The 27,871-nt window shown below is 47.7% G+C and overlaps 1 protein-coding gene and 1 long non-coding RNA gene across 13 annotated transcripts in view; one reads left to right on the forward strand and one right to left on the reverse strand.

Annotated features, from left to right (window-relative positions):
* The window catches only part of KDM5C (lysine demethylase 5C), a 31,935-nt gene extending 8,025 nt beyond the window's left edge, over positions 1–23,910 (forward strand). For 2 of the 12 annotated variants that reach the window (XM_073799116.1, XM_073799119.1), the window contains 22 exons: positions 248–382; positions 1,130–1,251; positions 1,361–1,544; positions 2,581–2,739; positions 4,513–4,632; positions 4,759–4,917; positions 5,779–5,960; positions 6,058–6,220; positions 12,942–13,061; positions 13,171–13,365; positions 17,645–17,826; positions 17,916–18,040; positions 18,169–18,316; positions 18,935–19,040; positions 19,763–20,121; positions 20,729–20,867; positions 21,364–21,543; positions 21,699–21,836; positions 22,023–22,621; positions 22,898–22,980; positions 23,107–23,306; positions 23,415–23,910. In XM_073799116.1, the coding sequence (XP_073655217.1) occupies positions 248–382; positions 1,130–1,251; positions 1,361–1,544; positions 2,581–2,739; positions 4,513–4,632; positions 4,759–4,917; positions 5,779–5,960; positions 6,058–6,220; positions 12,942–13,061; positions 13,171–13,365; positions 17,645–17,826; positions 17,916–18,040; positions 18,169–18,316; positions 18,935–19,040; positions 19,763–20,121; positions 20,729–20,867; positions 21,364–21,543; positions 21,699–21,836; positions 22,023–22,621; positions 22,898–22,980; positions 23,107–23,306; positions 23,415–23,774 (4,158 nt within the window). In that variant the 3' untranslated portion in view covers positions 23,775–23,910. Of the gene's footprint in view, positions 1–247; positions 383–1,129; positions 1,252–1,360; positions 1,545–2,580; positions 2,740–4,512; positions 4,633–4,758; positions 4,918–5,778; positions 5,961–6,057; positions 6,221–12,941; positions 13,062–13,170; positions 13,366–17,644; positions 17,827–17,915; positions 18,041–18,168; positions 18,317–18,934; positions 19,041–19,762; positions 20,122–20,728; positions 20,868–21,363; positions 21,544–21,698; positions 21,837–22,022; positions 22,623–22,897; positions 22,981–23,106; positions 23,307–23,414 lie in introns of all 12 variants that reach the window. The other 10 variants (XM_033850166.2, XM_033850171.2, XM_073799117.1 and 7 more) reach the window with 9 other exon arrangements.
* Positions 23,911–24,743: 833 nt separating this feature from the next.
* The window catches only part of LOC109551292 (uncharacterized), a 35,554-nt gene continuing 32,426 nt past the window's right edge, over positions 24,744–27,871 (reverse strand). The window contains exon 3 of the long non-coding RNA XR_012329237.1: positions 24,744–24,967. This is a non-coding gene — a long non-coding RNA (uncharacterized lncRNA). The remainder of the gene's footprint in view (positions 24,968–27,871) is intronic.

Below are 27,871 nucleotides of genomic sequence, written 5' to 3' on the forward strand. Positions count from 1 at the left end.
TGGTTTAGTTGGGGAGATGGTTGCGGGGAGGTGGTTGGAAGGCGGGATGGCATAAGCAGAGGCATGAGAAGAATTCCCAAAGTGTGTGCTGGTGTCAGTGGCCAGTTGAGCAGGGCCTGTTGGGTGGGTGGGTGGCGGGCGGTGTGAAACCACGGCTTTGGTTGCTATTGGGTGAGGGTAAAGGGAGGTCCTTGCTGTTGGGAGCTGGGGCCCCATGCCCTGACCCTTACCCCTCACCTGTCCCCAGCAGTGCAACACACGTCCATTTGATAATGAGGAGAAGGACAAGGAATACAAACCCCACAGTATCCCCCTTCGACAGTCTGTGCAGCCCTCCAAGTTCAACAGCTATGGCCGGCGAGCCAAGAGACTACAGCCTGATGTGAGTACTTCCCTTCTTCTAACTTGGAGCTTTGGTGGTGAAGAGTCCTCTCCCTTCCCTCTGACCAAGGTTCTCTTCCCTGTTCCACTCTCCCTTCTCTTGGTTCTCTGAGTTCTGAGCAGTAGTGTGCCTCTTTCTGGCTTCACTCTTGCTCTTCCTCTACTCTCAGCTGAGCTTCTGAGCTGGGTTTTGATCTGTTTGTATAATATCTTTCCTATGTCTGGTGTTCTTGCCTGCCTTGTTCCTTTCCTGACTCACTCTGCTCATAGGGGAAGAACTCTTCTTTTTCTCCTTATAACTATATCTTAGCCTCAGGAAGAAGCTTATGTGCCGGCATTCTTCTGGGCATTGGGGATACAACAGAGAACAAGATACACACTGTCCCTGGGCTCACCGAAGCATGTAATTTACCAGATCATATTAGTCACTGCCATTTATTGGTAGATTCAAATACTTAGATTTCTTTATATATGTTTTCCTCAAACCCCTTGTAACTGTGAGATAGGAGTTAATATTCTCATTTTACAGTTGGAAAAACTGAGATCCCATCTTAATTCCATTCCAAGAGAGGAATGAGGAGGGAGTTCACTTACCCTCAGTCTCCAAAAAGCAATCTGAATTCTTGCCTGGGCCCACCTATGCCTCCACCCTGGCATGAACTCATGTGGTAGAGTCCAGGCTGTTGTTCTTTTAGGATGGGGCAGTCTGCCCAAGATAGTCTTGATTCATTTCCTTCTTTCCTTCCAGCCGGAACCCACAGAGGAAGACATTGAAAAGAATCCTGAGCTGAAGAAGCTTCAGATCTATGGGGCAGGCCCCAAGATGATGGGCCTGGGCCTCATGGCCAAGGATAAGACTCTGCGGAAAAAAAGGTGAGGCCTGACAGGCTGGGGCAGTGTGAAGAATGGCCTCACCAGGGGAGAGGAGCCTGGGCCGCGACTTTCAGACTTGTACTTTAGAGCCATTCTCCTCTCTCCCAGATAAGGAAGGGCCCGAGTGCCCCCCCACCATAGTGGTGAAGGAGGAGTCAGGCGGGGACGTGAAGGTGGAGTCACCCTCACCCAAGACCTTCCTGGAGAGCAAGGAGGAGCTGAGTCACAGCCCAGAGCCCTGCACCAAGATGACCATGAGGCTGCGGAGGAACCACAGCAATGCCCAGTTTGTAAGGACCTAGCCCTGCCTTCCTAATGCTCTGCTTCTCATCCCTTCAACGAGCATTTCCCCAGCATGGCACTGGACCAGGTGGCATTAAGCAGAAAAGTGGGCCTGGTGGGCCCTGCCCTCAGGTAGCTCACTTAATTGGGGAAACAAGGCCAACTCACATGGAACAAAGAACAAGAAAGGGTGATCAAGTGCTGTCAACATGAAGTGCTGGAAGGGTGCAGAGGAGGAGACTCCCTCTCCATTGCTTCAGGATAAAGGCTAAGCTCCTCATTACAATGCATGATCCAGTCCCTGCAGACCTCTAGCCTCATTCCCCAGCACTGCCCACCTTACTCCTTCTGCTATAGCCACACTGAACTACTTGTAGGTATGTTTGTTTTTTTCCTGAGATGTGCCATGCTTTCTTTCCCCATCCTTTGTACATGCTGTTTCTTCTGCCTGGAAGAGTTTTCGCCTGTGCTCTGCCCCATTGCCAAATTCCAGTTTGCCTTCAGGTCTCAGTTTCAAGTGTCACCGTTTCAGTGAAGTTCTTCTCAAGGCTGTTCCTCCTTATCTCCAGCTGATTCGAGTGCTTCCTCCTTTAGGTTTCCATAGTACCCTTTTATGGGCTGCTGTTGGCAGTTTCCACACTGCCCTTTAATTTTTATGAACTTGTGCCTCTGGAGTACTGTATGCCTTTAGAAGGCAGATGCCATGTCTCATTTATCGCTGTACTGAAGAGTCCAGCGTAATGTTGAACACATAAGTGTTCAGTAAGTATTGAATGAATAAAAATGGGGGATTCAGGACTGAATGATAAAGACTCTGCTGTCACAGCTCTACAGTTAGTTTATTTGGGGAGGTGGTACGTGCATGCAGTTAAATTCCAGGCCTAGCATGACTAACCTGTACAGGGCCATGAATGATCCAGCCAGCAGGCAAGGTGGGTTTCTAATGGAGATCTTTGTGGACTAGGGTGCAGTCTGGAGGAGTCTGATGTTTGAAAGGCTGGACAGGGCTTAGGTTGATGAACTGTTGCCTCCCTCCCCTGGCAGATTGAGTCATATGTATGCCGAATGTGTTCCCGAGGGGATGAAGACGACAAGCTCCTGCTGTGTGATGGCTGTGATGACAACTACCACATCTTCTGCTTGCTGCCTCCTTTGCCTGAGATTCCCAAGGGTGTCTGGCGGTGCCCAAAGTGTGTCATGGCGGTAAGGACTTCCCAGCCCCAGTCTATGTCTGCCTCATAGGCTATCCTTGCCTTCCTTCATCCGGTCTTATTGAAAGCAGCCTTCTAGCTCAGCCACAGTCTTATGTTTTGGGTCCCTGGGGTGGGGCTAGGTTGGGCAGAACTTTGGGAGAAAGAAAAGGAGGACACTCAGCCTGTGTTCTCTGGGAGCTCTCGGACCACCCCGGGAGGTGAGAGTCATGATTAGACAGATCATATGTGATGACATATAATCAAATGTTAAATTGTGTGTTAGAAATTCAGATGTAGAAGTTCAGAGGACAGGAAAGTGACTAAGGGTAGTAATCAGGGAAGGTGTCAGCAATGAGATTTGGAGGACAGGAATATGAAAAAAAATGTTCTTTTGATTTCCAAGTTTTTTATTCTTTGTTTCTTTTAGAAAGCTTGGAAAATAGACAAATTACCTATCATCTCACCACCTAGAGACAACCATTGTTAATAGTCTGGTATATTTTCTTCTCATCTTTTCGTTGTTGCCTATATATAACTATCTTTAACAAGTTTGGGATCTTACTGTATATTTTCATTTGTTACTTTATAATCATTTTTCTATATTATTAAATTTATTCATGGGTATGATTTTTTTTTTCCTTGTAGGGGGTCCATCATGTGGGTATAATATTTATTTAGGTATTTTCCTTCTGTTGTGATAATTAGATTGGTTTGCAGTGTTGTAGATTTTAACTACAAGAGGTGGGCAGGCTTTCTAGACTGGGGGATGGAGGAGTGCAGGAGTAAGGATACATGGGGATAGTGTACCTAGTGCAAGAGAGGCAGTGAGGAGAGCAGCTGTAGCAGCAGTGAGGGCTAAGAGGCCTGGGAAGTCTTTCAGTTCCATTTCATGAGCCTCCTACCTTGATCCAAATTCCGGGTGCTTGTCTACATCTCTCCCTCGGTTTCTGGAGAGTAGACGCTGACAGTTTCTTGCCCTGTCAACTGTGGTCACAGAGACCAGGTGTGCACGTGCACACACACTAGACACACACAAATGAGGAAAGAGACCAGGGCAGTGCATAATTGCCTTGGTAGTGGTGGGGATTCCTTTAGGGAGGAGTTTGGATACCAAAAGTATCATAGACAACAGACTGTCAGGTCTACTTGGCTCTCTTCTCTAAGTGGTTGTGGGCCAGTGGACCAGATTGACACTTAGTTTTCAGACATGAGCAGAAGGTGTGTCTGACTGGGGTACATACATCTCTCATCTAAAACCACGAACATAGATACAAAGTGAGTTAGACACATGTCCTGTCTTCTGAGACAGTGTAAAGAACAGGAATAGTGTGGGGTTTGACACTAGGAGTTGGTGCCTTCGTTTCCCATCCTCCAAGCTACTAGAATATTCAGTGTCATTTTCCCAGGTCTGTAGTTCCAGTCTGGGCATAAAACTTCTCTAAGCATCCTGTATAAAGTCACATTTTATCTTGAGAGAAAAAATACTGGCAGAAGAGCATGGGGTAGCATATTTAAGTCAGAGCCCATGGTTTAGATAGTAAAGTCCTAAAGGAAGAGAAGAGCAAGAGCGTGGTAGAAGTGCATGTGGGGAATGAAGAGACTAACTGTGCTCAAGTGCTAGGAGGAAAAGGTAGAGCTATGACGTGAGACCTGCCTCAGGGGCCTTCAGTACAGACCTAGGGCTGTTCTCCTTCTGACTCCTACCCCATATTCCAGCTCCGCTTTTGAGGATTCTCCACCTCTTTGCCTCTGCCTTGGTGACGTGTTCTCCTTTGGGTTTCAGGAGTGTAAGCGCCCCCCCGAAGCCTTTGGCTTTGAGCAGGCTACCCGGGAATACACTCTGCAGAGCTTTGGCGAGATGGCTGACTCCTTTAAAGCCGATTACTTCAACATGCCCGTACACGTAGGTGATGGAGGGCTGGGGTAGTGTCAGGGCTAGGGTCATAGGTGCCTGATGGTCAATAGCTCTCCTGGGTCAGTGGGGCCAGGATATGATGGGCCATGGTCATCTGCTACCCCTGTTCCTTAGATGGTGCCCACAGAACTCGTGGAGAAGGAATTCTGGCGGCTGGTGAATAGCATTGAGGAAGATGTGACTGTTGAGTATGGGGCTGACATCCATTCCAAAGAATTTGGTAGCGGTTTCCCCGTCAGTGACAGTAAGCGGCACCTAACCCCTGAGGAGGAGGTGAGTAGGTGATTCATGGTTATGTCAGCTGTGTGGCTTAAGCAAGTCATTTAGTATCTGAAAGACTCAGTATCTCTATAGGATGGGGACGATTATGCCTACCTTATATGGTTGCTGTGAGTTGTAGATGGGATGATATGTGTAAAGAGCACAGCCTAATATCTGGCATGGCATCTCCAGCCATGATATTGGCTGTTTATTTTGTCTGTAGAATGGGGACAGTATCCATTTTACAAATTTTATAAGAATTAAATGAGAGGGCTTCCCTGGTGGCGCAGTGGTTGGGAGTCTGCCTGCCGATGCGGGGGACACGGGTTCGTGCCCCGGTCTGGGAGGATCCCACATGCTGCAGAGCGGCTGGGCCCGTGAGCCATGGCCGCTGGGCCTGTGCGTCCGGAGCCTGTGCTCCGCAACGGGAGAGACCGCAGCGGTGAGAGGCCCACGTACCGCAAAAAAAAAAAAAAAAAAAAAGAATTAAATGAGAAGGTATATGAAGTACCTGGCAGGGTGCCTGGCTCATTCATAAGAAGTGTTCAGGGACTGGGATTGTAAGTTCAGGAAATAATGAGGCCCTAGGCCTGTATCAAGGGAAGGGTGCATTTTGGTCCAGAGCAGGGGCTTTTAACTTGCAGATATTTTGGTGGGTGGGCACATCTATAAACCTCCCTAAAATTGAAGTAAAGTGAAGTGGATTGAAATTTTGTGTGTATGCATTTGACGGAGGCAGGGGGAAGAACACCTATATTATTTCTTAGATGTTTCAGAAAGGTCTATGACCTCGAAATTAAGGTTCCCTGGGCTAAAGATCTCCACTCCTTAGCAAAACTCTCATCCCTTTTCCACAAATACCTGACCTGACAGGAGTATGCTACTAGTGGTTGGAACCTGAATGTGATGCCGGTGCTGGAGCAGTCCGTACTGTGCCACATCAATGCAGATATCTCCGGCATGAAGGTGCCCTGGCTCTACGTGGGCATGGTCTTCTCAGCCTTTTGCTGGCATATTGAGGATCACTGGAGTTACTCCATTAACTACCTCCACTGGTGAGTGGGGTCCTGGTGAGCCAGGGAAGCAGTCAGGGTGGGCTCCTTCAGTACCATAGGTGTGTCCACTCTACATGTCTCCTTTCTGCTTGGCCAGGGGTGAGCCGAAGACCTGGTATGGGGTACCCTCACTTGCAGCAGAACATTTGGAAGAGGTGATGAAGAAGCTGACACCTGAGCTCTTTGATAGCCAGCCTGACCTTCTGCACCAACTTGTCACCCTCATGAATCCCAATACCCTCATGTCCCATGGTGTGCCGGTGAGTGTCCAGGAAATAGGGCAAGGTGTAGGAATGAGTTAGTGGTGTCCTTTGTGGTGGTGGTGGTGGTGGTGGTGGTCATTGTCTGGAATCTACCCCTGCCCCTTTCTCATTCCTATTCTGTCTTAATCAGGCTATAGGTTTGACAGAAATAATAGTGATTAGAGATACAATGTGATGGTGAGCCCTCTGGGCCTGATGTTTGAGGGCAACACCTTAGGGATGGCTTCCACCAGTGGAAAAGGGAAATAGAGGAAGGACTGGGCAAGACAAGTCTCCTTACTCTTAAGGGTACACATCATTTCCATTCACCTCTGGTTAGTCACAGCTTAGTCACATGGCCACATCTAGCTGTGAGGAAAACTGGACAATCTGATTTTTATTAAGGATGGTCATGTACCAGCTACAAATTGGAGGTCATGCTATTAAGAAAGAGGGTGAGAATGAATATAAGGGGACAACTAGCAGTCTCTGCTATCCTTTCCATATTGTGACCCTTCTTGGAGCAGTGGGTAGGTCTGTTTATTTATTTAACAGGTCAGAGTTCTATGGTGGTAATTAGTTTGCAATATATAAGTGTACCAAATCCACATGTTGTACACCAACATGTTATATGTCAACTATATCTCAGTAAAGCTGGGACGGGGTGTGGGGAAGTAACCTAAAAAAAAAAAAGGTGCCAATATCTTTCAGCATTTAAAAAAAAAAAGCTGAACCCAGAGTCCTGACTTGTCCTGTTCTCCTTCTCTGTGGACTTCTCTCCCACTGTGGGTATACATCCTGGCTTACCTATAAGGGGCTTTATATTCCTGGGAATTTCTGACGTTGAATAGTATCGGCCAGTTTTCTGGTGTGGATCTTAAAATAACCTGATCAACAGTCCTGTAGAAACAGGAATGAGTACATCTTCCACCTCTGCTTTCAGTCTTATTCATTCTGTGCTGCTACTCCTCCCCACTCCCTTCAACCCCGTGCCCCCAAAACCATCCTTGGCTACCTTACTGCTTAGTCTAGTGCGTGGGACAGTAAGCAGTCAGTACATATTGCATTAATATCTCCTTGAAATCCCTGGTCATCTGTACAGTAGGTCAGTGGTTCTTGCCTGAATTTCTTCTTGCCTTCAGCTTGTTTTGCTATACTATATAACCTATGAGTAATACTTTTTATTATGCATTTTAGTGATACTTAACCAAGGTTTGAGATATCTAGGGAATTAGAGGAAACGCATTCCTTTTCCCTCTCTGCATCACCTCATTTAAGAATTACTGGGGAAAAAAAAAAAAGAATTACTGGACTCAAGATGTAGCAATGACCAAGGGCCCTTCAAGTTATGCTCTTCACAAGTAGACATTGGGTCTGACCTTTCCTCAGACTCCTTTCTTCCTGACCCACAGCATCAGTTCTTTCCCACAGTGTCAAGGAGAATTATAAGAGTAGAAGAGGATTCTCCTTAAGGATTCAGACAGCTAAGATTCATACATACATACATACATATATATACACACATATATATATTCATTCAATTCTAATCTCTTTTTATTTATTTATTTTTGCGGTACGCGGGCCTCTCACTGTTGTGGCCTCTCCCGTTGAGGAGCACAGGCTCTGGACGCGCAGGCTCAGCGGCCATGGCTCACGGGCCCAGCCGCTCCGCAGCATGTGGGATCTTCCCGGACTGGGGCACGAACCTGTGTCCCCTGCATCGGCAGGCGGACTCTCAACCACTGCACCACCAGGGAAGCCCTAATCTCTTCTTAAAAAACTTTTATCACAGACTTTTTTGCTTCCACCTTCACAGCATTTCTCCTGCTCATAGCTCCCCAGCTTCTCTGGCCAGCTGCTGTTTCACCACCCCACCCTCTGTCTGCCAGGCCCTTCCTATAGGTAGTTCCCAGCATCTCCAGGCTCTTTGGACTTGGCAGTATCCCCTCAATCCAGGACATCTGATTTTCATATTCACATGTCGGCAGGCTGCAGTTTAGCCAGCTGGAGGTCCCTCAGAGCTATCTTTGGCCGCACTCCCCCCCCCCCACCTCACCCATCTTCCCCTTTGGTGAGAGAGGGCCATTTCTTTTTATAGAGATATATAGTATAAGTATTTTTATTATAAAAGAAACATCCCCCCTTTCCAAAAAATGGCAGTAGAGAGGTCATCTCTATATCCTCCACATTTTGTTACATTTCCATCTTTTTTATGTAAGTTTTGACATGACAGTAATCAGTGTATGGATTTTATAATCTGTTTTGTTAAGTTTGATCATCTAGAATGGCATTGTCCAATTTGGTAGCCACTAGCCACATGTGGCTATTGAGCACTTGAAACATGGCTAGTCCCAGCTGAAATGTACTGAAAGTATAAAACATATGTTGGATTTCAAGACATTGTATGAAACAGAGAATGAGAAATATCTCAGTAGTACTTTTGTATACCAATTACACATTAAAATGATAATATTGTGGATATATTAAATAAAATACATTGAAGTTAATTTCACCTGTTTCTTTTTACTTTTTTAATGTGGCTACTGGAGAATTTAAAAAGTACATATGTGGCTGGCATTATATTACTATTGGACAATGCTGGTCTAGAATAATTTTTTACTTCCTCACCATGAACTATTTATAACCATCTTTTTTGAAAAACGGCTTTATTGCAGTATAATTTACATACCATAAAAATCACGCATTTTAAATGCACCATTCAGTGAATTTACAGGGTTGTGCTACCATCACCACAATCCAGTTTTAGAACATTTCCATCACCCCAAAAGGATCCCTTGTGCCCTTTTGCAGTCACTCTTCATTCCAACCCCTAGTCCCAGGCAACCACTGATCTGCTAACTCTAAAAATTTGCTTTTTCTAGACAGTTCATATAAATGGAATAATATGTGGTCTTTTTTGTCTGGCTTTTCACTTAGCATAATATTTTTGAGGTTCATCTATGTTATAGCTTGCTTCAGAACTTCATTCCCTTTTGTGATGGAATAATATTATATTGTATGGATATACTACATTTTGTTTGTCCATTCACCAGTTGATGGACTTTTGGGTCATTTTTTAATAGCTGCAGAATGTGAGGAGAGCTTTCTAAAAAAAACTGCATAGGAAACAGTAAAGTGACATTGCCAAAATGAGGGTGCATTAGGTTCTATTTCTGGCTCTGCTACTTGAGGCTTCTGTGGGACTCAGTTTTCACATCTGTAAAATTAAGGCTGGGACTAGATCATTCAGCAAATACTGCTAGAACTCCCTCTGTGTGCAGGACCTCTGGTCAGCACCCTGAAAGCAAATAAACTAATCCCTGCCTTTAGTCATGTGCAGTTGAGTAGAGGACAAAGGTGAGTAAACAACTGGAATAAAATATTAGAGGTGCTACAAAAGGACAACAGACTGGGTCATTAGGAAGTAGGGGCGGCGGGGGGAGGTCAGGAAAGCATTTGTAGAAGTGGTGACACTTGAAGGAAGAGTAAGAGTTTGCCTATTGGGGCCGTGGCTTTATCATGTAGTTATGGGGATTCAAGTGAGGGGTTCTCAACAGGGACATTACATAATCAGGTTTGCATTTTGGTTGGGGAAGACAATTCTAGTGGTTGGTAATGGGGGCCAGTGCAGTAGTACAAGCAGTAAATACTGATGTTGCCTCTAAGTAGGGAAAGATTTGAGAAGAAAATGTACTGGAGGTGGGAACTGATACATGGCCTGAATAAATGTGCAGATTCAGTATTGTTAGGATGCTGATTCTCTCCTCATTAGTCTAGTACCCTAGCAGATGAATTGTTGGGTTGAAGGCTATAAACATTTTAGGTTTTTGGTTATGTGTCAGCGATTTTGCTTTCCAGAGAGAAGTTATTGGTCCCCATAACAGCACTGTACTTATTTCACTGTGTCTTCATCAGCATGGAATGTTCATTTTAAAAAACTTTGCAAGACTTCTTGGTAAAGACAGCTAATTAAACGTACACATGGCTACTTCCATTCCTTACTGAAACTTCACAAAATGCCACAAAGTGATTTTTTTTTAAGGTTAAAAAAAAAAATCACAGAGATGGGGAAAACAAGAAAAGAGACCATGATAAACAAAATTCTTGAAACTAGGAAACAAATAAGAAAACTGAATCTTAAGCCAGTTCTGGAATATCTGAGAACCAATCTGATTTATACCTCAGTACCCCCCAAGGGTTCAGTAGTTGGTTGCAGCAGACATTCCAGGGAGTAAAGACCAGGGAGTAAAGACAAATGGGGTAAAAATAAAGAGTGGTTCATATTTATATAAGAAGCTATGGGAGGGACTTCCCTGGTGGCACAGTGGTTAAGAATCCACCTGCCAGTGCAGGGGACATGGGTTCAAGCCCTGGTCTGGGAAGATCCCACATGCTGCGGAGCAACTAAGCCCGTGTGCCACAACTGCTGAGCCCGTGTGCCACAACTACTGAGCCCGCATGCCACAACTACTGAAGCCTACGCGCCTAGAGCCTGTGCTCCACAACAAGAGAAGCCACCGCAATAAGAAGCCCAAGCACCGCAAGAAAGAGTAGCCCACGCGCAGCAACGAAGACCCAAAGCAGCCAAAAATAAATAAATAAATATTTTTAAAAAGCAGCAGCTATGGGATCCTCACCCACACTGGGCAGCTGGAAACGTGACCCTCCCTCACTCTAGCAAAAGACTGTGAGATTTACTTTCAAAGAGGTTGAAATAGATCTCTGGATTGAGGTCTTCTAGGTACAGTTGAGAGTAGAAGTATAGTGAAACTAGTAGGATTCACTGTATACCTACTGAATGCTGAGGTTCCCAGCCATCTTCCTCCACTTGGCTCTTAGAACAATAGCAAGCCAGACCTTTTTCCTTCAGGCAAAAAAATAGGAGTTTTCTCTGGGGAATCTGACTGGCCCAAAAGGAAAGACCTAGAGTTTCCCAAACTAAGTGGTTTCACTCTACAGTGGCTCACAGTTGACAAACTTCACCTCTGTACTCAGAACTTTCATTTAGCCTTTTCATTTCTTACTCTTGAATATAACTAGATAGCCACAGATTAACAGACAACTGAGAAAATTCTAGAATAAACAAAGTAGAACCAAATAGTAAAAAAGCAGCTTGGACAAACAGAGGCTAGGCAGGGAGAAGTAAACTTCAAAAAGAAAAGGAAAAGAAACCTTATTAATACCTTCAGAGATGAGCATATATTGCAAACATAAAATAAGAACAGGGTGCTATTTTAAAAGAACATGCTGAGAACGAAAATTAAGATAGCAAAAGTGGAAGATGAAAAAAAAATAAAAAGCTTAGAAGATAAACAGTTAAGGAGATCTCCCAGAAAATAGAATAGAAAGATAAAGATGGAAAAAGGTAGAAAAAGTTAGAGAATTTCTTCTGGGGGTTCAATATTCAAACAATTCTCTCTGAAAAGAGAATAAATGAAAACTGAAAGGATCAAATTGTTAAGAAATTGTTCAAGAAAATTTCCCTGAACTGAATGACAGTTTCCAGAATCAGAGGGCCTACCCAGTACATGAATGCAAATAGATCCACACCAAGGTATACCTGGTGAATTTTCATATCAAACAATGGGACCAGAAGACTCCTACAAGCTTTCTGAGAGAGAAAACAGGTTTCATTCAAAACATTAGGAGTCAGAACAGCTTTAGACTTCAAAAGCAACACTGGAATCTAGAAGACTAGAGCCATGCCTTCAAAATTATTTTCTTTCTTTCTTTTTTTTTTTTCCAAAATGATTTTCAACTTAGAATTTTATGGGCAGTCAGATTATCAAGGTTGAGAGTAGAATAGAGGCATTTTTTTAAAAAGTTCTTCCCACCATTTCTCAGGAAGCTGTTGGACGATGTGCTTAAGCACAGCAAAGGAACAAACCAAGAAAGAGGAAGACATGGGATCTAGGAAACAGGAGATCTGTCGTGGGAGAGTGACAAGCCAGGGAGGGCAGCTGGTCCCAATTGAAACAGATCATAAGGCTCCATGAGAGACTGCTACAGAAAGGTGAAAAGTGATAGGAGAGAGGAAAGTTGGACACTTGTCCAAAAGGTTGGGATTAAATTACTAATACACAGAAAAGTAAGCAAATTGAGACATAGGAGGCTATTTTTAATATAGTCTAGAAGCATGTTATTTAGGGAAGCCCCGGGTCTGCTGACTTTATAACAAATCTTACAGAACCACTTGGTTCTTGAAACTGCTTACATGACTGGTAACAAAAATTAATGAAAAAACATGTCCAGCTTAATGAAAAGTGATGTTTTGAATTTTTAAAAAATTATTAGGGGGCCTCCCTGGTGGCGCAGTGGTTGAGAGTCTGCCTGCTGATGCAGGGGACACGGGTTCATGCCCCGGTCCGGGAAGATCCCACATGCCGCGGAGCGGCTAGGCCCGTGAGCCATGGCCACTGAGCCTGCGCGTCCAGAGCCTGTGCTCCTCAACGGGAGAGGCCACAACAGTGAGAGGCCTGCGTACTGCAAAAAAAAAAAAAAAAAAAAAATTATTAGGGAAGTTGAAATATTTTGGTATATGTACATTTCCTGCTTTTGACTCAAATTTTCCTGTCATCACAAATCAAAACCTTGAGAGCAGAGACCAATGGTCCTTTCTTTCGGAGTTGGAGGGTCTGGGAATCTGTTGTCAGACTGTGTTCCCTGAGACTTTCCTTCTTCTCCTTAAGAACCCTGGACTTAGATCTCTGTCTCAATGACCTTGGCTTTTCTTCCTCAGGTTGTCCGCACAAACCAGTGTGCAGGAGAATTTGTCATTACCTTCCCTCGTGCTTACCACAGTGGCTTTAACCAAGGCTACAACTTTGCTGAGGCTGTCAACTTTTGCACTGCTGACTGGGTGAGTCTGGAGTGTGATGGGATGGCAGGGAGAAGCAGGAGGGTTGTGGGGAGGCTGAGGCACCATCGCCTCCAGACTTGGCCATACTCAACCTTGAACCTGTCCACAGCTGCCAGCTGGGCGCCAGTGCATTGAGCACTACCGCCGGCTCCGAAGATACTGTGTCTTCTCCCATGAGGAACTCATCTGCAAGATGGCTGCCTGTCCAGAGAAGCTGGACCTGAACCTGGCAGCAGCTGTGCATAAGGAGATGTTCATCATGGTTCAGGAGGAGCGGCGTCTACGAAAGGCCCTGCTAGAGAAGGTGGGTGGTGGGGAGAGTGCCCTGGATTGGGTGCCCTAGTCTGGCAGAGGTGGGGGGGAGGAAGAAGTAGAAGATGTAGCCACTTCTCTTAGGGAGTAGTGAAAAGAACTAGACACATCTGGATTGGAAACTACAATTCCATTCTCTACCATTTACTAATAACTGTTAGTAAGTTAATTTACTTTACTGAGCATCAGTATCCCCATCTGAAAAAAAATGGGGATGATAATAGTGCTTTTTTTGGGGATAGTTGAGTGGATTTAAGATGTTTGTTAAGTAAGTGACCCATAGCAGGTGCTGTTATTGCTAATGATGTTATTGCATCATTATTTAAATAACCCAAGACCAACTGACATATGAAACCCCCACTTGCTGGTAAGCTGGATAACCTTTTCAAGTTAGTTAACCTCTCATAGTCTCACTTTCCCACTCTGTAAAATGGGAATAAATACCTCACTTGCAGGGTGGTTGTAAAGCTTGAGTAAGGTGATTTATGTCAAAGCATCTATTGCTGCACTTGCAGTGTAGCAGATGCTATTATTGGTAATATTAGTACATGAAGAAAATGATAGAAATATGGAACATTTCTTAAGAAATGCCATTTTATTACACTCATATAGTTCAGTAGCTCAAACTAGGTTAATATTACTGAGTAGAAGGCGGTCTTCCTTTAATAGATTTCTCATAACATGTCAGTTTGGTTTGTAGATGAGTGGCACCGCTATTCATGTAGTTTAGCTGCCTTCTTTTTTTTTTTTTTTAATGTGGTACGTGGGCCTCTCACTGTTGTGGCCTCTCCCATTGCGGAGCACAGGCTCCAGACGTGCAGGCTCAGTGGCCATGGCTCACGGGCCTAGCCGCTCCGCGGCATGTGGGATCCTCCCAGACCGGGGCATGAACCCGTGTTCCCTGCATCGGCAGGCGGACTCTCAACCACTGCGCCACCAGGGAAGCCCCAGCTGCCTTTTTAAAGCTCCAAACTTGTCCAGTTAGGGAGTTGACTTAGTGAGAGTCCTCCATAGGATTACAAAGGAATGCTGGTCCTGAGGAATCCCTTGCTGGATCCCTTTTCTTAAAATAAGAAAAGTTAGGGTAATACTTTCTTATTTTAAAGCTCATTTATAACTTTCCTATGAGCATGGGTTGTAAGGAGAATTGCAGCTATGGTAAGTGTTGGAAGTCTGGGGCCTGTCAGTCTGTGGTATTAGTTGGTGAGCCCCTGGGCTTTTCTAGGCATCATTTGCTCTCTGTGTTCAGTACTGTTATTGGATGATCACTCTGGGGCTGTGCTACACTACAGAAGGAGTCAAAGCAAGGTGGGAAAAGATGTTTCCATCCTAACACTCAGAATTCTTTACACTTGGCCCTTACCTAAGGAGAAGGGTTCTGGACCCCATAAATTCTGTAAAAGATTGTGTGTGTGTGTGTTTGAGTCCTTTTCTGGGGAGAGGGCTCATAGCTTGCATCCAGTTCTCAAAGGAGTCCATGATCCAAGAATACCTAGGGGCTTCATCCTTTTAGCAGCATTCTCTGGCTTCAGAATCAAAATAGGCTGCAGACAGATTCTCACTTTGGGCCAGTTACTCTCTCTGAGACTTAGTTTCCTCCTTAGCAAAATGAGACAGGCCTGTGAAATAGGTATCCTTATCTGAAGATTAGAGCCAATATCAGTAAATATTTGTTGGGCACCTATTCTTTTTTCCCCTCCTATAGTCATCATGTTGTACATTGGATCCCCCAAACTTATTTATCTTCTAACTGGAAGTTTGTATCCTTTGAGCAGCGTCTCCATATTTTCCCTACCTCCCTAGCCCTTGGCCACCACCATGCTACTGTTTCTTTCTTTTTTTTTTCTTTCTGGCTGCATTGCAAGCTGGCTTGCAGGATCTCAGTTCCCTGACCAGGGACTGAACCCAGGCCTTGGCAGTGAAAGCCCGGAATCCTAACCACTAGGCCACCAGGGAACTCCCACTACTCTGTTTCTATGAGTTTGGCTTTTTTAGATTCCATATATAAGTGATATCCTATAATACTTGTCTTTTTTGTCTGATTTGTTTGACTTAGTATAATGTCCTCAAGGTCCATCCATGTTGTTACAAATAGCAGGATTTATGTCTTATGGCTGAATAATATTCCATTTTATATGTGTATGTATGAATACACACACACACACACACACACACACACACACATCCCACATACTTATCCATTCATCCACTAATGGACTCCTAGGTTATTTCCATATTTTGGCTATTGTGAATAATGCTGCAGTCAACATGGGAGTGCAGATATCTCCTTGAGATCCTGGTTTCATTTCCTTTGGATATATACCCAGAAGAGGGATTTCTGGATCATATGGTAGTTCTATTTTTAATTTTTTGAGGAACCTTCATACTGTTTTCCAAAGTGACTGCACCAATTCGCATTCCACCGCAGTGCACAAAGGTTCCTTTGTCTCCACATTCTCTCCAACACTTGTTATCTCTTGTCTTTTTGATAATAAGCCATTCTGACAGGTGTGAGGTGATAATTATGGTTTTGATTTGCATTCCCTGATGATTAGTGATGTTGCACATCTTTTCATGTACCTATTGGCCATTTGTATGGCTTCTTTGGAAAAACGTCTATTCAGGTCCTTTGCCCAATTTTTATTCGGATTGTTTGGTTTTTTGCTGTTGAGTTGTATGATTCCTTTATATATTTTGGATATTAACCCTTTAGCAGATAGACAGTTTGCGAATATTCTCTCCCGTTCCATGGGTTGCCTTTTGATTTTGTTGATAGTTTCTTTTGCTGTGCAGATGCTTTTTAGTTCGATGTAGTCCCACTTATTTATTTTTGCTTTTGTTGCTTGTGCTTTTTAGGTATCATGTACAAGAAATCATTGCTAAGACCAATGTCCAGGAACATTTTCCCTATATTTTCTTCTAGGAGTTTTATGGTTTCAGGTCTTATGTTTAAGTCTTTAATCCATTTCAAGTTAATTTTTGTGAGTGATATAAGATAAAGGTCCAGTTTCATTCTTCCGCATATGATTATCCAGTTTTCCCAGGACCAGTTATCAAAGAGACTATCCTTTCCCCATTGAGTATTCTTGGCTTCTTTGCCAAATATTAGTTAACTATATATACGAGAGTTTATTTTTGGGCTTAATTCTGTCCATTGGTCTGTTTTTATGCCATTACCATACTGTTTTGATTACTACAGCCTTGTAATATAGTTTGAAATCAGGAAACTTCATACCCCCAGCTTTGTTTTTCTTCCTCAAGATTACTTTGGCTGTTCAGGGCCTTTTGTAGTTCCACTATTCTAAGTGCTAAGATACTTTTCTAGGTCCTTAGTCACTTTACCTTTGTTAATCCTCATAACGACCCAATGAGGATAGTACTATTGTCTCCATTTTACAAAGCAGGGAAACTGAAACCCAGAGAGGTTTAAATAATTTACTCAATATCAACGCAGCTAGGTTTGTAATGTGCAGTGGACTCATCTTATGAGCAGGATTTGTAATGTGCAGAGCGCATTTGCGGCGGAGCGGGATTTGTAATGTACAATGGACTTACGCAGAAGTTAGGTTGGTATAGAAGACAAAAACGTTAGAATCAAAATTTCCCTCTAAAATCCCTAAAATTGCCCATAATGTATAGCATTATATTGTCTTTCAATTACTCCAAGATAGCTGGCTTTTCCTCCATTTTTGGAAGGGATTGCTTTTTCTTCATCTAATCAACAGATAAAGTCATTGGCTTAGGTTTGGAGGCCATGTTTTTTGGGGGAGAAAAATTGTATCTTTAAACACTGAACAGAAGCACGTAGAGTTTATTTCTCTAAGTTATAGATGTGTGTGCAGTGTGCTGATAAAGCAGCCAGCACAGTGCCTGGAACACAGTGGGCGCTGAGTGCCTGGAAGCTAGCATTATTCCCCAGTACATGGCACTTCTCTTGGCCACTTCCACATATTGCCATCTCTCTGGTGCCTTGGTCCACCACTTTCCTCACCTTCTCTCACCCCGAAGGTCCTTTCTGCTGATCTGAATCTTACCTGATTTTTCTCCCTCTCAGCCCACACTGATCTTACCCTGCTTCATGTGATTCCCCCAGCTTTGAGAGTTTGGACTTCACAAAGGCAGTGTGCTCTGTGGAGTTTTGTCTCCCCCACAGCTCTTAGCACAGATTTGAGTCTAATGTGGGGCTCAGTGAGTCTACTGTGGGGCTCAGTGGTGGCTGAGTTAGGGGTTTCTGCAGCCCTCTTCTTGTTCTATATAATGAACACCCCCAGGGCATCACGGAAGCTGAGCGAGAGGCTTTTGAGCTGCTCCCGGATGATGAGCGCCAGTGCATCAAGTGCAAGACCACGTGCTTTCTATCAGCCCTAGCCTGCTATGACTGCCCAGACGGCCTTGTCTGCCTTTCCCACATCAATGACCTCTGCAAGTGCTCCAGTAGCCGGCAGTACCTGCGGTGAGCAGGGGGCCTACCTGGAGGAAGTGGGCTGAGGAGGGGGATGCAGAACTGGGCCAGATGTGCTCTTCCCTGCCCTCTTCCTCCAGATATCGGTACACCTTGGATGAGCTCCCTGCCATGCTCCATAAGCTGAAGGTCCGGGCTGAGTCCTTTGACACCTGGGCCAACAAAGTGCGAGTGGCCCTGGAGGTGGAGGATGGGCGGAAGCGCAGTGAGTGATGGGGGGACGGAGGGACTCCACAGGCAAGTTCTATTCCCTTTTCTTCTGTACTCCCCCACCCGCTTCCTCTGCCTTTACTCAATACTGCCTACTCCTTGCTGCTCTCATTCTCTCTCCAGGCCTTGAAGAGCTGAGGGCACTAGAGTCTGAGGCCCGTGAGCGGAGATTTCCTAACAGTGAGCTGCTGCAGCGACTAAAGAACTGCCTGAGCGAGGCAGAGGCTTGCGTGTCCCGGGCTCTGGGGCTGGTCAGCGGCCAGGAAGCTGGGTATGGAAGCATGAGGCGTTGGGCACAGGTAGCCTGCTGAGGAGCCAGCACCTAGGAGAAGGACTATGGCGGGGGGAGGGGTGGACTCTGAGTACCATTAGGCAGATGACATCAGCAGGAAGCTGACAAGCACTGCAGTTGGAGGCGTTGGGGAGGGCAAGGAGACCAGGCAACTAGAATGGAGGGGAGCGCCCCAGTGCTAAGAAAGCTAGGAATGTTTCTTTTTATCAGTACCTGAAGGTACTGATTTCAGAGAGGCCGAGGGATTTTGTGGGCAGGGAGGTGTTGTGGGAGGTTTAGGGACAAGAAAAGGACACAGAAGCATAAACTGATCATAGAGTTCACAGTAGAAGATGGATTAAAATTGTCCAGCTTCTGTTACCATCAATTTCTAAGCTTCCCCCACCAAATATATATTCCTCTCTTCTAATTCTTTCCCCCCATCATATGAACTTGCATGTATCTTAAAACCCTCCCTCTAACCTGGGCATTTGTGGGGAACTGTGAAGTATGAGAGGTCAAGGTGGGCAGGGATGAGGAAAGGTGTTGGGCCTTAGCACAGAGATGGAGGGAGGGGACTGGGTTTGGACTTGAAACCCTACATGTGAAACTCCATAGCCCCTACAGGGTGGCTGGTCTACAGATGACCCTGGCTGAGCTCCGAGCCTTTCTGGACCAGATGAACAACCTGCCTTGTGCCATGCACCAGATTGGGGATGTCAAGGTGAGGAAGGGTGGACTTGAAGTGCTGCTGAGGGATCGGGGTGGGGGGTTGGGGGACCTGAGCAGTAGGCCATTCTTGGCTTCTTTCAAAAGTTGCAAGTATTTGGGCAAGACAGGATGCACATGTGAGAATAACAGGAGGTAAGAGGCAACGGGTTTTTAGCAAATTGCCTCTTAGAAATGGGATTTGAGGGGCAGGTGACAAGGGTACAGGTACAGGATGCATAGTCAAGGGAAGGTTTCCTGGTGGAGGTGGAAGAGGAGAAAGGAAGTAACAAGGATGTTTGTGGGCCTGGAAAGCTGAGTCAAGTTCAGGAAGGTAGAGGAGTGGGATGGAGAGGGCAGTGGACACCAGTATGAGTGTAGAGATTGTGAGAAGGCCAAGCATAGCAGAGCATTTTTAGGACAGAGGGTCTCCTGATGCTATACATCAAAATCCTCTGGGGACTTAAATAAAGCACAGGCTCCTGACCAACCCCTATTAAGAATCTCAAGGAGTGGACCCAGAGATCTGCATTTTAACAGATGCCACAGGGTATTCTATCGGGCAGTGAGTGTTGGGAACCACTGCTTAGGGCCTGGCAAAGGAAGAGAGCCCAGCCCGTGCTAGGCTCTCCTCGCAATTACTGGAGGGTAAGAAGGTAGGTAGGGCAGGGGTACGTAGTGGTGGAACTTCTGTGTGAGCCCTGCTGAGGATTTTGTTCTTTATCTGTGTCCTGGTAGGGTATTCTGGAACAGGTGGAAGCCTACCAGGTTGAAGCCCGTGAGGCCCTGGCCTCATTGCCCTCCAGTCCGGGGCTCCTGCAGTCCCTGCTGGAGAGAGGGCGGCAGCTGGGGGTGGAGGTACCTGAGGCCCAGCAGCTCCAGCGGCAGGTGGAACAGGCGCGATGGCTGGATGAGATGAAACGCACACTGGCCCCCTCAGCCCGAAGGGGCACCCTGGCTGTCATGCGGGGACTGTTGGTCGCGGGTGCCAGTGTAGCCCCTAGCCCTGCTGTGGACAAGGCCCGAGCTGAACTGCAGGAGCTACTGACCATTGCTGAACGCTGGGAGGAGAAGGCCCATCTCTGCCTGGAGGCCAGGTGGGTCTAGCTTCTTCCCCTCCCTGCTCTACCGCAACCTTCAAAGTTTAGCAGAGAAGCTGAAGATGATTCCCATGGGTGGCCTTGGGCACCAGACTCCTGTGTTGGTGTATTGACTATCCTCGCCTTTTTTGTTTCCTATCTTTTTTTTTAAACTCCATAGTACACGTAGAGGCAGAGATAGTCTTACGGAGAAGCAGAGATGGACAGATACAGAGCTATATAGAGGACTAGCTCCACAGGCTGACGTGTGCACACACTCACAAGCACAAGTACCAAAAGGCAGATGGACAGGTGTCAGTAGAAAGACACCATGCATGGGACAATCTGACAAAGTGCAGCACCAGGTTAATACTGCAGGTTGTGTGTGTAGGCACTGCCAACAGGCTGACAGACTGGTGGACAAGCAGAGGCATGGAGGTATGGCAGAAGTTGGGTGCGTGCAATCTGGAGCAAGCAGGGACTGACAGCCATGCGTAGGCAGAATACAAGCAAATAGGCCCAAGCAGCAGCCCCAGGGGCTCATATCGCTGTATCTGGAAGTCAGGCTGGGCTTCTGGTTAGGCAGACCACCCCACACTGAGGCCTCTCTTTTCCCTACCTTTAGGCAGAAGCATCCACCAGCCACGCTTGAGGCCATAATTCATGAGGCAGAAAACATCCCTGTTCACCTGCCCAACATCCAGGCTCTCAAGGAGGCTCTTGCTAAGGCCCGGGCCTGGATTGCTGATGTGGACGAGATCCAAGTGAGGACCCTGTTGCACACCCCCCCCCGCCCCCGCCCCGTTTACCCGACACCTTCAGTCCAGCTGGGAGAGATGGCATACATTGCCTTGCGCTGGGTTGAGTTGGGTTGGCTAGAGAGAGGAAGGGGTCACAGCACATCGTGAGGAGGCAAAACGTGCTTGGTGAGCATTGTGAAGAAGGGTTGCAAGGCTGGCCTGAGGGAAGTTAGGATGCTGGTTAGGATGAGAATGGTGGGGGGCAGGGAGGATAGAAGAGGCAAACCACAACAAAATAACTAGTCTGGTGGTCCTGGGGACTGACTGGATATCCAGAGGCTGAGCCAATGGATGTAGGAGTTGTAAGAGAGAGCCAGGTGGGTGTGCCTTCCTTAGGATGATCCCTGTTTTTTCTGCCTCAAGACTGATTCCAGTCTGTCTTCCCAGCTCAGGGCCAGGCACAGAGTAGCATCATAGATGTTGGCAAGTTGAACTGAGCTTTCTCTTGCCCCTGTCCCAGAATGGTGATCACTACCCCTGCCTGGATGACTTGGAGGGCCTGGTGGCTGTTGGCCGGGACCTACCTGTGGGGTTGGAGGAGCTGAGACAGCTAGAGCTGCAGGTACTGACGGCGCACTCCTGGAGGGAGAAGGCCTCCAAGACCTTTCTCAAGAAGAATTCTTGCTACACTCTGCTGGAGGTGAGGCCTAGGACCCTGACCCACAGCCTCTCCTGCCTCTGGCCCAGCTGTTGAGACAGCTCATATGAGTGGGGCTTTGGGGGTGCTGGGCAGGGGAGGGAGGGGGTGGGAGTGAGGGGAAGCCTGGACATTCCTCCTTTGTCTGCTTGCCTCAGGTGCTCTGCCCATGTGCAGACGCCGGCTCAGACAGCACCAAGCGCAGCCGGTGGATGGAGAAGGAGCTGGGGTTGTACAAATCTGACACAGAGTTGCTGGGGCTGTCTGCGCAGGACCTCAGGGACCCAGGCTCTGTGGTAAGGAGCTTGGGCCCAGATGGGGAGAAGAGCCTGGTGACAATAGTGTCTGAGCCAGGTGGCCATGAGCAGCAGACTGCTTGCTCCCTGGGCCTCAGTTCTCCTGGTTTGGGAGTGGGGTATTCATGGTGCCAGAGAAGGAGGGTTGGGGTGCTGACCTCTCCTCCCCTGTCCTGGGCATGGCAGATCGTGGCCTTCAAGGAGGGGGAACAGAAGGAGAAGGAGGGAATTCTGCAGCTGCGTCGCACCAACTCCGCCAAGCCCAGTCCACTGGCATCATCGACCACAGCTTCCTCTGCAACCTCCATCTGTGTGTGTGGGCAGGTGCCAGCTGGGGTGGGAGCTCTGCAGTGTGACCTGTGTCAGGACTGGTTCCATGGGCGATGTGTGTCGGTACCCCGCCTCCTCAGTTCCCCAAGGCCCAGTCCCACCTCATCCCCACTGCTGGCCTGGTGGGAGTGGGACACCAAATTCTTGTGTCCGCTGTGCATGCGCTCACGGCGCCCACGCCTGGAGACCATCCTGGCACTGCTGGTAGCGCTGCAGAGACTGCCTGTGCGGCTGCCTGAGGGTGAGGCCCTGCAGTGCCTCACAGAGAGGGCCATCAGCTGGCAAGGCCGTGCCAGGCAGGCTCTGGCCTCTGAGGATGTGACTGCTGTGTTGGGACGGCTGGCCGAGCTTCGCCAGCGGCTGCAGGCTGAACCCAGGCCCGAGGAGCCCCCTACCTACCCTTCAGCCCCTGCCTCTGACCCTGTCAGAGAAGGCAGTGGCAAGGATATGCCTAAGGTGAGCTGCACAGCCCAGCTCTTTCGCCCTCAAATTCCTGTCTCCTAGCCCTCACCCTTACTTAGGCTCCAGCCCTGTCCCTGCTCTATGACTTTTGGTCTCCTTTGGCCTGGCCTCCCTGCCCCGTTCTGCCTCCTCTCCAGATCCCTGCAATGCTCCATGCCGGCAGCCTGTGTCTGCCCTCCTCCCGGAGGTGGAGGGTCCCAAGTCTGAGGTTGTGGGGGAGCAATCGGGCCTGGTTCTTCAGTTACCGCTACCTGTCCTTGCTCTCTTCGGCAGGTGCAGGGGTTGCTGGAGAATGGAGACAGCATGACCAGTCCCGAGAAGGTAGCCCCGGGGGAGGGCTCAGGTAAGAGAGGTAGGTTTAGGTGTGGGTAGGCTGTTTATTGGATTTCACCAGAGTGACCCACGTGGTCCTCGGCTCTGTCGTGGGGGGTACGACCGGGAGCAGCCTCTAACCCAGCTTGTCCCCACAACCCCTCAGACCTGGAGCTGCTGTCCTCGCTGTTGCCACAGTTGACTGGCCCTGTGTTGGAGCTGCCTGAGGCAACCCGGGCCCCCCTGGAGGAGCTCATGTTGGAGGGGGATCTGCTTGAGGTGACCCTGGATGAGAACCACAGCATCTGGCAGCTGCTGCAGGCTGGGCAGCCTCCAAACCTGGAGCGGATCCGCACACTTCTGGAGGTGAGGAGAGGAGGGATCATGGGCAGGGATGGGAGGTCAGGCCAAGCAGGCAGGGAGCCCAGGCCTGACCACTGTCCCGCACTTCTCTTTGCCCGTTGGTGATCACAGCTGGAGAAGGCAGAGCGCCATGGGAGCCGAGCACGGGGCCGGGCGCTGGAGAGGCGGCGGCGGCGGAAGGTGGATCGGGGTGGGGAGGGCGATGACCCAGCCCGAGAGGAGCTAGAGCCAAAGAGGGTACGGAGCTCAGGGCCAGAGGCCGAGGAGGCCCAGGAGGAGGAGGAGCTGGAGGAGGAGACTGGGGGTGAGGGCCCACCCCTGCCCACCACTGACAGCCCCGGCACCCAGGAGAACCAGAATGGCTTGGAGCCGGCGCTAGGGGCCAGTTCAGGCTCCTCGGCCCCTTTCTCCACTTTGACTCCCCGGCTGCACGTGCCCTGCCCGCAGCAGCCGCCTCAGCAACAATTGTGACAGTGGCTGAGCCTAGCACAGACCCCAACAGAGACCCCTTGGCCTCAAGGATCCTCTTTCTGACCATCAGGCCTGCTTCTTGGGAGGTGGGCGAGTAGGGGGGATGGCCACCCCCCCACCCCAGCCCATCCCCGAGTCCCTTGACTTTTATATTCTGACTCCAAGGTATTGTTCAGACCTCAGCTCCTGGGGGCCGGCCCCTGGAGTCCCCCTCCCTGGTAGCCTCTAACCAGCATTCCCAGACACCTGAGGCAGATAGACAGATGGGCAGGTGGGCAGGGGGGTGGCTGGGGCTGGGCCGGCACCATTCCAGAGACACGGCCAGTGCATATGCAAACTGGGGGAATCTCCTCTCCCTTCTCTCCCCAGTTGTGGCCCTCGCCAGGCCATGCTACACTAACCTCACCTCTCCCTTTCACACTTTCTCCTCCTTCCCCCCTTCTCCTGCCTCCCTCCTCCCTTTGCCTCCTTCTCCTCCCTTCCCCTGACTGTTCCACCCAGGAGGAGGAAACTTCACATAGCTGTGCTCACAGTTTTTTATTTTAAATGAATTTGGCTGGGGAGCTGAGCAGGGCTCCCTGTGATCTGAAGAAAGCTTTTGGTGCTTGTCCTCACTACCACCTTGATCTTCCCTCCATGTCCTGCCCTGTCTCCTTTCCTCCTCCTGGGTTCATGTTGTAATAAAAGAAGATTGTTGGTGTGTAATTAATTTGTTCAAAAGAAAAAAAAAGCAAAACAAGAAACTTGGTTCCAACTGAAGCCTATTTTAATTTTATTTTATTATTTTCCTCTTGTTAGAAATAAAACCCTTAGCAACATTTTTTGGAAACATGTTTCTGAAGTGCATTTCTCTGTGGTGGGGGAGAACAGTGTCAGATACTATTTTAGGCTTTGTGGGCCAAGAGGAAAAACCAAGTGGATAACCAGTGTTCCTAAGGCCATATACTGAGTACTTTATCCTTTCTCCTTTCCTTTTTTTTTTTTTTTTTTTTTGCGGTACGCGGGCGTCTCACTGTTGTGGCCTCTCCCGTTGTGCTGTTGTGGAGCACAGGCTCCAGACGCGCAGGCTCAGCGGCCATGGCTCACGGGCCCAGCCGCTCCACGGCATGTGGGATCTTCCCGGACCAAGGCACGAACCCGTGTCCCCTGCATCGGCAGGCGGACTCTCAACCACTGCGCCACCAGGGAAGCCCCTAGAGGAACAGAATTTTAAGGATGAATTTCTGAATTGGTTCTGGGGTTTCTGGAATTGGCTTTCTAATCTGATTAGATTTTAGAGACACTAATGACTATCCCAGTAGTAAAGAGAGCACGGATATTCCATGGCATGAACTGCTTATAGAGATACACAAAATATTACCAGTGGATACTCATAATCAACCACTCATAAGAAGCAAGGATCTGGGTGACTCTGTATTTTTGAACATGTTTCTTAAATTAATGACTATAATGAGCTTGGCTGGTTGCTCCTAATGTTGCTCTACAAAGTGGGGAAAGTAAAGACCAGCTCAAGGATTTGAATTCCCAGCACAAGAGCCACATAAATGACCTGAAAGCTTCTAGGTGTGCCCTGGAGACCCTTATCTCCTGTAGTTGCAGGGCTGAGATTGCTGAAAATCAAACCCAGAATCTCATCCTGCAACTGGCTGAATTTCAACACAAGTTGAATTCCTGGCCTTACAGGGTGTGTCCCCTGTTAAAGTGAGAGAGCATGGATGGGGAACGAATAGGATCCTGAAAGTTGGAATGGTGAGCCCACGTCTCCTTGAGGAACACTGCCAAAAGTTCATACTGTTAATCTTTCTCTCAGCCTTCCCCAAAGGGACCTACAGCCTTTTACCAGGGTAACCGTGCATTGAGTAAAAGGAAATAATCAGATCTTTGGGGGACTACTGGACACTGGCTCTGAACTGACACTGTTTCCAGGAGACCACTCTGGTCCGCCAGTCAGAGTAGGAGCTTATGGAGGTCAGGGGATCAATGGAGTTTTAGCTCAGCTCTGTCTCACAGTGGGCCTCGTGGGTTCCCAAACCCGTCTTATGATTCTTTCCCCAGTCACAGAATGCATACTTGGAGTAGATCTACTCAGCAGCTGGCAGAATCCCTACATTGTTTCCCTGACCTGTGGAGTGAGGGCTATTATGGTGGGAAATTGTAAATGGAAGCCACTAGAACTGCCTCTATCTAGGAAAATAGTAAACTAAATGCAGTACTGCATTCCTGAGGGATTGCAGAGATTAGTTTCACCTTCAAGGACTTGAAAGATGCAGGGGTGGTGATTCCCGTCATATCCCTATTCAACTCTCTTTGGCCTGTGTGGAAGACAGATGGATCTTGGAGAATTGACAGTGGATTATTGCAGGCTTAACCAGGTGGTGACTCCGACTGCAGCTGCTGTACCTGATGTGGTTTCACTGAGCAAATTAACACATCCCTCGGTACCTGGTATGCAGTTATTCACCTAGCAAATGCTTCTTCTCCATCCCTGTCCATAAGGCCCACCAGAGGCACTTTGCTTTCAGCCAGCAAAGCCAGAAATACACCTTCACTGTCCTACAGTTGTATAACAATTCTCCAGCGCTATGTCATAATTTAGTTTGCACGTAGCTTTATCACCTTTCCTTTCCATGTGATATCACACTGGTCCATCACACTGATGACATTATGCTGACTGGATCTAGTGAGCAAGAAGTAGCAACTACTCTAGACTTACTGGTAAGGCATTTACACATCAGAAGGTAGGATATAAATCTGACAAAATTTAGCAGCCTTCTATGTCAGTGAAATTTCTAGGGGTCCAGTGGCATGGGGCATGTTGAGATAACCCTTCTAAGGTGAAGAGTAAATTGTTGTAGCCGGACGTCCTACAACTAAAAATGAGCCACAGTGCCTAGTGGGCCGCTTTGGATTTGGGCTACAACATAGTCACTTGGGTGTGTTACTCTGGCCCATTTACCAAGTGACCCAAAAATCTAGTTTTGAGTGGGGCCCAGAACAAGAGAAGGCTCTGCAACAGAGCTAGGCTTCTGTGCAAGCTGCTCTGTCACCTGGGCCATGCCATCCAGCAGGTCCAATTGTGCTTGAAGTGTCAGTGACAGATAGGGATGCTGTTTGGAGCCTTTGGCAGGCTCCTATAAGTGAATCGCAGCCCAGGCCTTTAGGATTTTGGAGCAAGATCCTACCATCATCCACAGATAACTACTCTCTTTTTGAGAAACAGCTCTTGGCCTGCTACTGGGCCTTAGTAGAGAATGAACACTTGACCATGGGCCACCAAGTTACCATGTGACCTGAGCTTCCCATCATGAACTAGGCATATGTGACCCACCAGTCATAAAGTTGGGCGTGCACAGCAACACTCCATCACCAAATGGAATTAGTATATACAATATATGATTGGGTCCGGGCAGGTCCTGAAGGCACAAGTAAGTTACATGAAGAAGTGGCCCAAATGTCCACGGCCCCCACTCCTACACTGCCTTCTCTCCCCCTACACTGCCTTCTCTCCTGCACCTATGGCCTCATGGGGAGTTCCCTACAATCAGTTGACAGGAAGAAAAGTCTCAGGCCTGGTTTATAGGTGGTTCTGCACAACATGCAGACACCACCCTAAAGAGGACAGTTACAGCACTACAGCCCCTCTCTGGGACATTCCTGAAGGACAGTGGTGAAGGAGATTCCTCCCAGTGGGCAGAACTTTGGGCAGTACTCCTGGTTGTTCACTTTTCTTGGAAGAAGAAATGGCCACACGTGATTACATATCGATTCATGGGCTGTGGCCAATGGTTTGGCTGCATGGTCAGGCACTTAGAAAGAACATGATTGGAAAATTGGTGACAAAGAAATTTGGGGAAGAGGTATGTGGATAGACCTCTCTGAATGGGCAAAAACCATGAAGATATTTGTATCCCATGTGAATGCTCCCTAAAGCGTGACCTTAACAGAGGAGGATTTTAATAATAAGTGGATAGGATGACCCATTCTGTGGACACCAGTCAGCCTCTTTCCCCAGCTACCCCTGTCTCATCGCCCAATGGGCTCATGAACAAAGTGGCCATGGTGGCAGCAATGGGGGTTGTGCAGGGGCTCCGCAACAT

This window comes from Tursiops truncatus, chromosome X (genome assembly GCF_011762595.2).
Source record: "Tursiops truncatus isolate mTurTru1 chromosome X, mTurTru1.mat.Y, whole genome shotgun sequence".
In the NCBI taxonomy this organism is placed as follows: domain Eukaryota; kingdom Metazoa; phylum Chordata; class Mammalia; order Artiodactyla; family Delphinidae; genus Tursiops; species Tursiops truncatus.